Genomic DNA, 14,554 nt, shown 5'->3' with positions numbered 1-14,554 from the left:
ATACTATTTCTCTACTTCTGTATGTATTTAAAATTTTTCCATAATAAAGGTAGTTTAAAATATATATATATTGGAATATAAAATTTAAAGAAAAATGCAGCTATGTCTCTCTTTCCCTCTGCAGGCCCTGTTAAACCTAGCAGAGCGACTGGGAGAGGCCAAGCCTCGAGGACTGACTAAAGCAGACATTGAACAACTTCCTTCTTACCGGTTCAATCCTAACAACCACCAGTCAGAACAGACTTTGTAAGTATATTTTCCTGACCTCATTCTGTGTTAAATTTCGTTTTCCACCTTTTGTGAAATAAAAGCTTGGAAGTCAAAGATAACCTGATAAAGATAAGTAGTGACTATTTCATACTCCAGGCCTATGCTGTCCAGTAAGATAGTTGCTAGTCACATGGGGCTATTTAAATTAAATAAAATAAAAGTTAAAATTTTTAGTTGCACTAGCTAGTGATGCTATATCAGGAGATGTAGATGTAGAACATTTCTATCACCTGAGAAAGTTCTGTTGGACAGTGCTGTTCTGGATTTTTAGGTGGCCTAGAAATCTTATGGTTTTTAATTCAAACACTAGAATTATATTAGATTGAAGTTTCATACCTGTAAAATTTGAGGGTTTTACCTGAAGATTCTCCTTATTATAGTATCTTTTTTAATAGCAACTCTGCTAGATACAATTCACATTTAAAGTGTATAATCCAATGGGTTTTAGTATATTCATAGAATTTTGCAACTCTGATTTTGATTTGCATCATCACAATCAAGTTTACACCATTTTCATCACCCGCAATAGAAACCTCATCTATTAGTAACCACTCCCCATTTCTCCCCAACCCTCTAAACCCTGGCTCAGCCCCCTACTGTATCACTTCATTCCTAATTGGCTATACCATTTTACATTCCCACCAGCAGTGTATAGAAGTTTTCAGTTTCTCCACATCCTCACCAACGCTTGTTATTGTCTGTCTTTTGATTCTAGCCATCCTAGTGGGAGTGAAGTGGTATCTCACTGATTTGATTTCCATTTCCCAGGTGGCTAGTGATGTTGAGCTCTTTTACTATACTTATTGGCCATTTATATATCTTTAGAGAAATGTGTATTCACATTCTTTGTCCATTTTTTAATTGGGTTGTCTTTATTGAGTTGTAGAAGTTATTTGCATATTATACATATAAATCCTTATAAGATTTATGATTTTCAAAAATATCTTCCATTCTGTGAGTTAGTTGTCTTTTCACTTTATAGATTGGCATCTTTAGAAGCACTTTTTTTTTTAATGGATGAAGTTCAGTTTATCTGTGTTTTCTGGTTGTTGTTTCTTGTGCTTTTGATACTATCTCTAAGAAACCATTGCCTATTCCAAGGTCATGAAGATTTACTCCTGTGTTTCCTTCTAAAAGTTTAATTGTATTTAGCTTTTACATTTAGGCTTTTCATTTTTTAGTTAATTTTCGTATATTGTGTGAGGTAGGGGTCCAACTTCATTCTTTTGCATATGGGTATCCAGCTGTTCCAACCCCATTTGTTGAATATAATAGTATCTTCAGTATTAAGGTTGTCTTGGATGTTAAGCCGGAAATTTTCTCGATGATCTCTCACTCAGTAAAGCAAAGCACTCCTACTAAATTTCTTAATATCATGCTTTTTTCGAGGTATTGATAGATTATTTTGTTTTAAAATTTAAATATTTTGATAAGTGAGACAGTAAGTGGTTTTGTGTAGGCTTCGATAGTTGTAACAAAATAGAAACCCCACTTGGTTTTATGGTTAAACAATCTTTTTGCTTTATTTTAGGTGTGTAGTATGCATGTGTGATTTTGAGTCAAGGCAGCTACTTAGAGTTTTACCCTGTAACCACGAGTTCCATGCCAAGTGTGTCGACAAATGGCTTAAGGTAAAATGATGGTATCTGAAGAGAATGACATCGCATTTTCTTTCTTATGCATCATAGTTTCATGTAGAGTAAGTCCATGGTTTGGTGGAGGGTGATTAAGGAGACAAAATTGAAACACAGCTTTCAGTATGATTTCTGCAAATTAAGAGAAAGACCAGTAGAAATGAACTACAATCATCAGTGTGGGAGTGATTGAGCAAAATCTGAAAATGGGTTTTCTGTCCTTGATAATCAATATGTCCTAACTTTCTTCTAAGAGTTTAGAGGGGACCTCACTGGAGGTTCTTTGTCAGAGATTTACATGAGAAATAAACCTCTAGTGCTTTTACATAATTCTGACCATTTTCTCCTTTGTGTATATGGGTCGGGGGGAGTCCAGAGACACAAATTCTAATAGTATGCCAGGTGAAATTATTTCAGGGACTTCTTATTTTCTATTTTTTATAATAGTAGGATAAAAATGTGATGAAGTAAAATAATTTAATAAACTTAATGGTTGGTTTTAGATTATTCTGAGTAGGAGATGATAATACTGGCTTAGATAACTTCACAGTTGGTGAGGAAGACAGATGAGTTAAAATAAAATAGAATCAGTCCTCTTGTGTGAGCACAGATTAAGGGTACCCAGTTTAGTCCAAACTGAATCCTGAAGGCAAAGAGTCTAGACTTTTTAGAAAAATGAGGTTATTATATATGCATAGCCCTGACATGTGAGAACAGAGAATGACCAGAAAATCACGGGTTCCATGTGGCTGATGGCTAGAGTGTGAGGGAGAGAGGCAAGAGAAGAGAGGGGTTCAGAGGTAAAACCAGGAGCCAGCTTATTGCAAAGTCACTGTGAAGTGTGCGGGAGTTTGGACTTGATCCTGAAAACATGTGAGAGGATATGTTTTAGAAAGATCACGGCCACAGTTTGGAGAATGGAATAGAGATAATTTCTGAGAGACAGAGAGATGAAATAAGGATGTTCTGGGCCAGATGGAGAAGAAACAGTAGAAGTTGGATGAAAAGAAGAGTACTTGATTTGAGAGCTATCATAATGTAAAAATGAGAGTATTTGATGAAAAATGCTTCGTAGAACGTAAGAGAGCAGGTGTTGCTTAATGTTTCTGATTTTAGCAGCACAGCCAATGGTAGTGCCATTTGTTGAGATGGAGTTTTAAGCCAGTTATTAAATTTGTCTAAACTGGTGATGGGTAGTTTTGTCTGTATGTTGAAACGGACCTATTAAAAAATTATTCATAGGCTATTGTTTTTGAGGTTTGTGGAGTATATTTTGAAAGATTAAATGATTGCTTTGTACCTTCTTAAAGAAACAAAGAATGTAAAAACTATGTGGAAAGTAAAAATAGTTCTATTGCTTTTAATATGTTTCACCGTATAAGTCAAAATTCAAACAAGTTTTCTCTTCTGTGTTTCAGGCAAATCGTACTTGCCCAATCTGCCGAGCTGATGCTTCAGAAGTGCATCGGGATTCAGAATGACCAACTTAAGAGCACAAATTTAATTTGGGTGTTCCTTATCACATGTATATATGGACTATCCATTGAACTTAATCTGTGTGGCTTCCAGCCCTCCCTTTACCAAAAGGGTCAATGGACCTTTCTTTGCACTGTGTGACTTAATCAACTATAAAAGCTTACAATTAGTCTTCACAATTATGGGATTGTTATACTAACCGTGTGATTGGAACTCCAAAGACTTTTTCTTTAGCTTAATTTTGTGTGTGCACTAACATTCCCTGGTTTTCGTGTGATCATTCCGAGTGTTGCTGCAAGATTACAGTGGACGTGATCTTTTAGCATGTGCTTTTATAAAAAGTGGTAGCTCCAGATGATATAGCAATCTACCTTATATAGAGCCTTCAGAAACTGTGAGTGGAAATGAATGCAGCGTATGACTGTTGGTGATAAATGTAACTGTGTGTGTGTGAGAGAGAATGTGTGAAACTACTTGTGTGAGGGCATGGTAGCTCAAGTGTGTATGAGATCCTGTATACCAGCATGTACCAAGAATGTGTGTGTAGTTTTAATTATGCTGCAATGTATAATCTGGTGTGTTATTTAAACAGCACTAGTACTGTACACTGGTTTTTTCCCTTGTGTTTGCTGTTGCACACTGATTGATAAGGGTGCATCAATTATAAGCATTGAATACTCCATCCCCTTCCCTCCCAATGAATGGAATGAGAAAAGCCTTCTTCCTTTGCTTCAGGCAGCTGTCACCTTCTCTTCGTTGGTGATCCCACGTGGGTCACTTAAGGAAAAAAGTGTAACAGATTCTCACTCCATGAACCTGATAGTTTCATTCTGTTGTGAAAAAGAAATTTTTAAATCTCCAACTTGCTGTTTCCAAAAAGAAGGTGCAATATCATACATCATCAATTAGCAATATTAGCATTTCAATCAATGATTTGAATGTTGATACTCTCTTGTTTTCCCTTTACCTTTCCAGTAAGCTTCTTACCGGAAGTACTTGTGATTTTTTTTTTTTAATGTTTAGATTTGTAGTCTATTCTGAAGATATTTGAGTAATATATTTCTAAGAAATACCACTGGTCCCATGAAGTCTCACCTCCTCTACTTCCACCAGAACAAAATCTGTTAACTCAGCTTGACTTCTTTGTTCAAGCTCCCATAGGCAACTAAATTGTTTTCAGAAAACTATATTTCTGTCCTGCCAAGCTCCAGTTCTGAAAGTTGTCTAGTTCTTTTCCCCTCAGTAAATGTGCTTCTCATCGAAATCCTCATTTCCAGGATAGATCAAGTGCTGTGACAGCTCAAGTTCTTTAGACCTGATGTGCTTTGATGTTTTATTGCTTTTCTTTTTAATTTTTGTTTGAATGAGAAAAAGATTAATTTAACAGGTGTCCAGAATACTTGCAGTATAAATGAAGATTTGATTTTTGTATAAAAAATAATGCTGTAAAACAGGAATTGACCTTCATTTAGTTGATCTGAAAATAATACATAGCTGTGTGGGTTTTTTTAACAGGTTCATTGAGCATAATTCAGATTGTTTAAAATCATTTTTCCAGCAATGTTTGGATTCCTCTCTCATTCTTCTAGTGTGCTCAACATTGCCTCTTCCTGCAGTTGATGTCCTTGCTCTGTTTGCAGTAGCACAAGCTGCATAACTCCAGTCGGGACTGTAATGACTTGCTGCCAGCCTCACTCAGCTTTCAGTTGGCTCTGTGTCCGTTTCTACTCAGTGTTAACTACTTGTTACTGCCGTGCTACTTGCCTTCCCTTGAAGACTCTATAAGCTCATCACAGCTTAGAGTTCAGTAAAGTCAATTCACACAGAAGCACAATTTTGCCCTTTTCCAGACACTGTTGCCTCTATTTAGTCATACAAGTAGGATTTTGTGTACCTTCTGTTTGCCCCTGTATTTGTCAGTGCATCAGAAATACATCTAAACAGTGGTAAAATGCACGTTACTTTTAAATCATTAGAATATCCTCCACCTGTTCCTGATGAATCAAGTGTGTTAAAGACCAAAATTATTGGCGTAATAATCAGCTACATTACAAATCACGTATAGTTTAATCTTTATTTTTTTTAATTAAGAAATCATGTTTAAAATGGCAAAAGCCCATCTTATACATAGACTTTTATATAGCTGCAAAAAATTTATATCTGTACAGATCTAACATAACACTACTACACTCAGTATTCATTTTATTGAAGCATGCAAGTAAAGCACTTTTTCTAATTTATATAGATACCTAATTAACAAGGCACATTGTACTAATGACTAGGAAAAGTAGCTCTTTCCTCCCTCCCTCTGACGAATTCTTAATACCCCTTTTCCATTAAAATTTTGAGAGGTTGTTGGCAATTTAGGAGGCAGCAGGGTCTATTTTGGTAAAATCCTGAATGAATTGTTGCACTCTCGTGACTGATCTGTCTTTGGGAATGTCTTCTTTGCATGGGGCTCTTAAGGATGTGTGCAGACTTGCTTATTAAGTGGTTAGTGCATATTAGGAGCATACATGCATGTGTTCTGAACCAGCTTAGACTAGACTAGCCACAGTGAGCAACTTTGTGGCTAGCAGAAGAGAAAGAACAGTTGATTCATACCCAGCTGTTGACACCTTGGGTGATACACCAGATAGCAGGCAGATGTTGGTTTGTTGCCTTCTTCCTCTTTCCTCCTAAAACAATTTTGGCTTTACCACCTTAACTCTGCTGTGTTTTTTGTTTTTCTATGCATGAATTACCATCTTTGTTTGTTTGTTTTTAGCTCCCCCTCTTCCCCAAACAGAACAAAACAAAAAACAAGTCCTCCAGGTATCAAGATCTCATTAGGATTTTCTGTCCTGAATTTTTTTGAGCAAAATCTGGAAAACGTGAAAGCATATTTAGATTTTATACACTCTCTGAAATGTGATTTGTTAAGATTCTTATATTTGGGCCTCTTATAACATTTTGAAAGAGATCTACCAACTCACTTATGAGAATATTTTTCACAGATATCTTTAGGCCTGTTAGAAAGCTATTTTCCCCCTGTTGGTACATTTGGTTACCTCATTTTGCTGTTTCTTTCAGATTATGAAAGCTTACAGGGGTGTATCTTTGGAATCATTTGCTGAGTCATTTCCTCAAATCATACTCCATTGTATCAGTTAACATAGTTTTAAATGTACGTATTATAAATATCTGTAACCAAATCATTTGAAGGCTTGATAAATTTTTAACAAAGTTTGTACATTTTTTATGAAAGTTACTAGTAATGCTTTACTAAGTAGTGCAATGAATTTTTATTTTTAATCCCTGTGCCCAATTTTGGAGTTGAGAGGGTTGTTGGTAATAAATGTATGATGTACACTTAAAACATTCGGTTGTGTTTGGTGTTACTGTGTTAGGGAAGGGTAGGGGTTGTGTATGTTTGGAGGGAGGGGTGTAGAGAGGGATTCTCACAGGAAGATAGAGCTCTTGAGCTACTAGCAGCCAGATTTAACTTTTAGGCAGTAATTCAGATTTTTGTTTCTGTGTTTGTGTATAAACAACTTAGAAACATAAAAGCAACTTGCATTGTAACTCATATGGTACATATTTATATCTTTACAAAGGCCAAGAAGATAGCTTGAGTGTAGGCATACACATGGTGTATAAGCTTATTGAACATTAAGGTTACATAAGTGGGCAGCTAGATTTCTTTCTGTGTATGTCAACTATAAGATGTAGGAAATAAGAGTACAAAAGATAATTGGGGGAGATGCAAGAGGGAGGAGATACAGGGATATATGTATATGTATAGCTGATTCACTTTGTTATAAAGCAGAAACTAACACACATTGTAAAGCAATTATACTCCAATAAAGATGTTTAAAAAAATAAACTATGGAAACCAAAAAAAAAGATAATTGGGCAGATTTGTTCACATTAGCTATGTCTGACTTGTCAATATAATATGGAAAGAGGAGCCTCTGCTTATCATTTTCCATACATGTTTGTGTAATTGCTTTCCTTTGACTAAAAAAGGAAGAAAGTAAAGCAGTCTATATATATGCTGAAAGTAGAAGTAAAATACCAAAAAAAAAAATGAGGCTAATAGATCCCAATTCTCACTCTTTCAGGAAGCAGTCCTTTGGCTTAAGGTGATACCCTCAGCCTGGCTCCAGTCCTCCCTTGACAGAAGCATTCAGAAAAGGGACTAAGTCCTGATTGTTTCCCTCATTTTCCCAGCATACTTGAAAGAGTGAGTGTTTGTGTTGGACTTTGAATGACTCAAAACTTGTACTGTCTTACTGCAGAAGCATTTACTGCCCAGTCAGTACCTATGCACTCTCTCCCATCCCCCTTCCTACAATAAGGCAGCGAGGCCTGTGCAGCTGGGTTTGACCAAAGGACTATAAGCTTAGGCCATGGGGGAGCATTTAAAAGCTAGCTCTCTTTTCCTCTGCCATGTTGATGGCATCCCTGGATCCTGAGCTACTGTCTGGAAGAGAGCTGTCCTAGAAAGCCACTGGACTCCACAGATTTTCTGCTAACAATAAGTAGAGGTCCTTAAACTACCCTTCATCAGGACTTCATCTTTGCCAGTTTATTTCCCCCCTTTACAAGTCTTTTTAGTCTTATTCTAACTACATTTTGATAATACTAATCCTCAAATGTGCCAATTAAACATCACTGGCTACAGTTAACTTTTACTAGATCACGAGATCTGATTTGCACCACAGGATAAAATTCTTCTGAATGTTTGTGGTCAGATCACTATCAAATGTTTCAAGTCTCCTGTGTGCTTCAGACTAATGAACTGTATAGACAAGGATGTCCAATAGAAGTGTAATTAGCCACATACATAATTTTTTAAATTTTAGTGGCTATGTTAAAAAATAAAAAAGTTTTTAAAAAATATATTCAACCTAGCATACCCAAAATATTTCAATATGTAGTCAGTATAAAAGATTATTGAGATAACTTTGTATTTTCTCGTACCAAGTCTTTTAATCCAGTGTATAAATTGTATTTACAATACATCTCAATTTAGCTACATTTCAAATGCTCAAATAGCCACATGTGGATGGTGGCTACCATGTTGGACAGGACAGACCTAGATGCCAGGTTATCTGGTTTCCAACTAATTGAAAGTTACTCTTGATATCCCAAGGCTTCTTAATGTTTTCATTGCATGCCTTTATAAACTACAGTATGATTAGAAATATGTTACTCTTTGTAGAGTGGAATGTAACTCGTTGCTATATTCAATACATAAATACGTAAAAATCAGACTTAGTTCCTGTGAACATCGTATATAGCTTCCCTGGCTAACATTCAAGAACAAAGTTCCTTGTTTGTCAGTTAATTCCCAAATCAAACATTTGCTTATAGCACCTTCAGGATTCATACCTATTTAAAAGATTAACTTGCCAATCAGAAAATTGGGCATTCTGAAGAGAGTAAGAAACTGAACCCACACGGAGAGGGTGGGGTGGATCCCAGCTGAGATTGCTTTACATACAGTGCACATGCTCTTAACCTTTTTCATGTGGCTATCTCTTGCCTCCCAAACTGGCAGGAGATGTAGGAATAAGAAAGATTTGAAGAAAAAAAAAATGAACAATAGTGACAGCAAGGGATACTGAATGTCATCTTATATTTTGGAAATGTGCTGCAGAATCAGTATGGATGTTTTCTCACTACAAAGAGGGAGAGAATTAGGAGGAAGGAACCCACATTCCCTTCAGACCTCTGATTCTTGGTCTACACATGGAAACAAAGTATAGCGGCTGGTTAATAGAAGGACCTACAGCCCACACCCAGCACTCTGCCAGTACCCAACCAGGTACACAGTAAAGGTGTTTACCAGCTGCCGCCTTAGCCTCCCTTTCAGTGTTAGAATCCCTTCCCCACAGCCCTCCCTTAGTAGGGCTTAATAAGAGATTCTAAAGCAGCCTCCCTCTTCCCACTACCACAGTACTTTCAGGTTTAGATGAGAATAAGCTTTATATTATCCAGCCTTCTTGGTAGTTATTATCTTTTAATAAAGAAGAGTTCTCCAAACATGTGCCAAGTAGGTTTCTGACAGTGCCAACGTAATCCTGGTAATAATAGACATTTCTGTAGTCAGTGCAAGCAATATGGTGTCCACATGTTTTAGTTCTTTTTCTCCCCTTCTGCTTTTGGATATGTTCTTACTGGACTTCAGCTAAATCAGAGAACAATAACCTTGCCTCCATTACCAAAACAAAACCAGCTTTGCCAAGAAAAAAATGTACCTCAATCTATGGCGATTCAGGCTCAGAATGCCCCAGTTTGATATCAGTGAGGAGGAACATAGATTGCATTTACTCTAATTCCACAATATCTAAAAGAAACTTGGATCCTCTATCTAATCCAAGCTACTAAATTTTAGTTGGAGCAAATCAGAAAGGAAAAAGTGCAAGGTCAGTCAATTCCTGTTTCCCACAAAATAAGGAGAGATCCAAGTCCTTCCTAAGGAGTCTGCTATGAACAGACTATGCTACACAAGTTTTTATTAAGCACCAGCTTAGGCCAGGCAGCTTCAGAATCAGGAGGTCTTAATGTTTTAGTTTTCTGTGACTGCCGTAACAAATTTCCACAAATTTGGTGACTTAGAACAAATTGAATCTCTCAGCTTTTGGGCCAGAAATTCAAAATCGGTGTTGGCAGCCTTGTTTTACCCTGGAGGCTCCGAGTGAGAATCTTCCGTGCTTCTTTCTCCTTGGAGTTCTTCGGCCTGTAGGCACGAAACTCCAGTCTCTGCCTGTCTATACATGGGTCTTCACGTCTCCCCTGCATCTCTGTGTGTCTTCAACTGAATGGAAGTCCCCACACCTCTACATAGAAGTCAGCTATAGGGGTACCTCCAAGGGAAAGCCAGGTTTGTCCAATCTCAGTAAATTTTTTGAATCTGTTTCAATGAACTCAAAATTCCAGAATTTCTTTTTTTTTTTTTACAATTTATTATTTTATTTTTGGCTGTATTGGGTCTTCGTTGCTGCGCACGGGCTTTCTCTAGTTGCGGTAGGCAGGGACTACTCTTCGTTGGTGGTGCGTGGGCTTCTCACTGTGGTGGCTTCTCTTGTTGCAGAGCACGGGCTCTAGGCGCGTGGGCTTCAATAGTTGTGGCAGGTGGGCTCAGTAGTTGTGGCTCGAGGGCTCTAGAGCACAGGCTCAGTAGTTGTGGTGCACGGGCTTAGTTGCTCCGCGGCATGTGGGATTTTCCCAGACCAGGGCTCGAACCTGTGTCCCCTGCATTGGCAGGCGGATTCTTAACCACTGCACCACAAGGGAAGTCCCCCAGAATTTCTTGTAAAGCATGACCAAAATAATTTTGACTTGGAAAGTGTTGAAGGGGCTCCTTCCTTTATCTTCAGTTCATTCTTGCAGCCAAAGATAAACCTCAGTCATGCTCTCACAGATTGATTCAGAGTAGCACAGCTTCCTAGTATATCCATGAAATTGACTGTGAGAGTTCAATATGAAATGTACCGTCAGGTAAGTGAACAATTAGCAATTTTTTTTAAAGGGGGAGTGAATAAATAGGAACAAGCCTGCATTCTATGTCCCAGGTGTACGATTTGATCCATGAGGGTTCCTTTGTTGAATCAAAATCTGTTGAACCTTGAAAACATTATGGTAAGTGAAAGAAGCCAGATGAAAGGCCACATATGGTATGATTCCATTTATGTGAAATGTTAAAGGCAGATCTGTAGACACAGAAAGTAGATTAGCAGTTGACTAGGCTGACTTAGGAGGGCTGGGGGTGACAGCCAAGGAGTATGGGTTCCTTCTTGGGGTAATGAAAGTATTCTGAAATTGTGATGGGTGCACAATTCTGTGAATATATTGAAAGCCATTGAATTGTACACTTTAAATGGGTGAACTGTATGTGAATTATATCTCAATAAAGCTGTTTTTCAAAAACACAACACAATACCCACCAGAATGTCTATAATTAAGAAGATTAACAATACCATGTGTTGGTGAGGGCATGAAGCAAAGGGAATTCTCATACACTGTTGATGAGAATATAAGTTGGGACAACCGAGTTAGAAAACTGCTTGATAGTATCTACTAAAGCTAAGCATATCCTATAACCCAGTAATTTCTCTCCTAGGTATACGCCAAACAGAAATGCATACACAAAAAGTACGTACAAGAATGTTCACAGCAGACTCTAATAGCCCCAAACTGGAAACAACCCAAATTTTTACCAACTACTGAATTGATAAATTATGGTTGATTTTTGCAGTGGTTTTTAAAACAGCAGAGAGAATAAAGTACAAATACACAGAGCAACATGGATGAATCTCAACGAATATATTGAATAAGACACAAAAGAATACATACTGATCATTCCAATTATTGAAATTTCAAAGTCAAGCAAAATGGGTCTATGCCATGAGAAGGCCTGACAGTGGTTATCCTTGGCAGCAGTGGTAGTGACTGAAAGGAGCAGAGGGCACAAGGGGCATCTGGGCTGTTAGGAATTTTCTGTTTGTTAATCTATGTGCTTCTTTGCACAGTGGTTCTATTTGAGAAATTAATTGTAATCTGTGCTTACGATTTGTTCAGTTTTCTGTATATATCATTTTATGAACTTTATTTTAAAAATAAATGGTAGGTCCCACTCTGTGACCCTTTGGTAGAAGCACAGGTATACAATGCACGTGGACAAATGAATTTTTATCTTTTTTTTTTTTTTTTTTTTTTTTTGCCACATGGCTTGCAGGATCTTAGTTCCTCGACCAGGGATTGAACCAGGGCCCACCTAACTGCTGGACCACCGCCAGGGAACTCCAAATTTTTGTCATATTAAATGAACCATACCAGGTACATCAATACCCCCAATGTTGCATCACATAAAACTTAAGCTCCCCAAATTAAACACTTCCCCATCCCAAAACATCTGTGTTTTGAATTTGCTTTTTAAGTTAAACAGAAAGTGTGAGAGCAGCAACAATATTTCCAGAATATTGCCTCCATGCTAATAAAAGGTAAGTATTTAAGCATGACATCTACACCAGGGGGCACTGTTGTACAAAACCAGGTTCCAAATAAAAGCCTTTTAATGTACAGGTCAGGACTGATGTGGTTATAAACATCCAAAATCTGTTTTAATGTTGCTTTTATTTACAGAAAGCATACATTAAAAAAATCTGTTTCCCCGAATAGTACAGGATCACTACAGCTAAAAGACTCCTTTCTTCAAGTGCCTTTGGCTGTTACAGTCCTCTTCTCACTCCCATCTTCCCGTTTCTCTCTTGAGTTTCTTCTCTCTCCTGTCTCTCTGAGTTTCTTTGGCCTGCAGCTTTAATATCAGGGCTCCCTAGGACACGTCCCTCACCCTCTGGTTTTCTCATTCCGCACCCTTTCTCTTGAGTGACCGCATCCTGTCCTACTGATTCAACTGATCAGTCCTCATGACCCAGAGATTCACATCTCCGGTCCCAGCTTCTCTCCAGAGTTTCTGCCTACTGAACATTCCCTCCTGAACTTCCGCCTCCCCGTTCCGAACAGCCCACAGGCACTCAAACTCAGTGCATCCAAATGTGAACTTATCAGATTTCCCCCAAACTTGTTTCTCCTCCTGCATTCTCTGTTTCCATTGCTGACCCCACCACCCACCCAAATAACGCAGCCAGAAACAGGGAAGTCGTCCCTGACTCATCCATCTTGTGCCTCTGTGATATCTAATCAGTCTCCCCTTTGTCTCCTCCCCTTCCTCCACATCCCCCTAGTTCAGGTTCCATCATCTGCCTTTACAAGCTCTTGCTTCCAGCTATGCACCCCACCCCCTCATATTCAGACCTCTCCACAGCCTCCAAAACGAGTCCTTCAAAGTATTAATCTGGCTCCCTTCACCCCCATCCCCACCCATAGCCTCAAACCCTTAAAAGGCTCTCATTGCCTGCAGGACACAGTCCAAGCTTACAGCAGGAGCCCCTCTCCAACAAAAGCCCCATTTCGGTCTGCTGCTGACTGTGGTCCCAGCCTCAATGCTCAAGACCCCTTTGCCTTGTAACTTACCCTCTAACAGTATCAGTCTGCTGAAGGTTCCCCAGACACGTCGTATTCTTTCTTTCTTTATATTTTCTCAAGCATACCCCTCTGCCCGGAAGGCCTCTTCCTCCCTTGCTCTCTACTCGAATGACTCAACTCAGGTATCACCAGAAGAACTTTCCTGGTACTGTAAGTCAGGTCAGGTGCTTTAACTCCTTCTGTAACAGCCTGGGATGAGCCATTTCTCTTCCCCAGGGTGTTGTCAGCACTTGTGGGGTTTGTTCGCTAGCCTCTGAGCATCTTGAGTCTGCACTGAGGCATGTCTTTACCTCTAGGGCCTAGCACAGAATCTGGCGCAGGGTAAAGGTTCAAGAAATGTTTCCTGAGTGAAGGAATGGAGAATGGCTCCCCAGCTTGAATGGTTAGGTAGGTGGCTGGTGGGAACAATCACCCAAGGGATGAATCTGCACGAGGAGCAGTTGTGACAAAAGTGAGGACGGGAGACGAGAGCGTGAAGGATGGGGGCCTGGCCTTTTAGACTCCCGGTGAAGTGCACACGCAAGGGCAGATGTCCAATGGGCAACTGGATGACCAGGTTTGGAGCTCTGGAGAGAAGCCTGGGCCATTGGGTTTTGGAAGCGTTCAATTGTGTCAGCTAAGAAGACAAGGCTGACTTCAGAGGCCTCAGGAGGGAGTCTCCTCAGGGCTGGCCGAGAGGTGGGGGGCCAACCCTCCCTTCCTCATGAGCTAGAGCATGCTGACCTGGGCCAGGCTCCTGGTGGCTCTGAATAGTGGAAGATAAACAGACACTCCTTTACTCAAACATGCTAGGGAGAGGCTGCCCCAGCTGTCAGTGACTCTCCCAGTTCTGAGAGAACTGCACTTCCTGGATTCGCATGTGGGGTGAATTGGTTCAGGTCAACATTGACTCAGGCAGGTGAGAGCCTCGCCCCTCATACTGGCCTCACTCACTAGTAGACCCCGATCAGGAGCAAGCCCTGGCCTGGGCACCGAACACAGATGCCATCGGTTCTTTGACCACCTAGGGTCCAGCAGGGCCGATTCTCCAGAGAGGGCCTTGCTTGCCCCCCAGGGGATGGAGTGTTATGATCCTTCCCGGGAATCCACCACCCAATCTCAACCTGGATCCAAAGGCCATGCTGGAGGAAATGCCCCAG

The 14,554-nt window shown here is 39.5% G+C and overlaps 1 protein-coding gene across 10 annotated transcripts in view; it reads left to right on the top strand.

Annotated features, from left to right (window-relative positions):
• Window positions 1–6,738, top strand: part of RNF38 (ring finger protein 38) — a 123,881-nt gene extending 117,143 nt beyond the window's left edge. For all 10 annotated transcript variants that reach the window (XM_079926405.1, XM_079926403.1, XM_079926410.1 and 7 more), the window contains 3 exons: window positions 125–246; window positions 1,802–1,901; window positions 3,323–6,738. In XM_079926405.1, the coding sequence (XP_079782531.1) occupies window positions 125–246; window positions 1,802–1,901; window positions 3,323–3,385 (285 nt within the window). In that variant the 3' untranslated portion in view covers window positions 3,386–6,738. The remainder of the gene's footprint in view (window positions 1–124; window positions 247–1,801; window positions 1,902–3,322) is intronic.
• Window positions 6,739–14,554: the final 7,816 nt, after the last annotated feature.

Source organism: Stenella coeruleoalba (genome assembly GCF_951394435.1).
Source record: "Stenella coeruleoalba genome assembly, chromosome: 7".
NCBI classification, from domain to species: domain Eukaryota; kingdom Metazoa; phylum Chordata; class Mammalia; order Artiodactyla; family Delphinidae; genus Stenella; species Stenella coeruleoalba.
The sequence above is the reverse complement of the archived record's forward strand: the minus strand, read 5'-3'. Positions and strand labels throughout refer to the sequence as shown.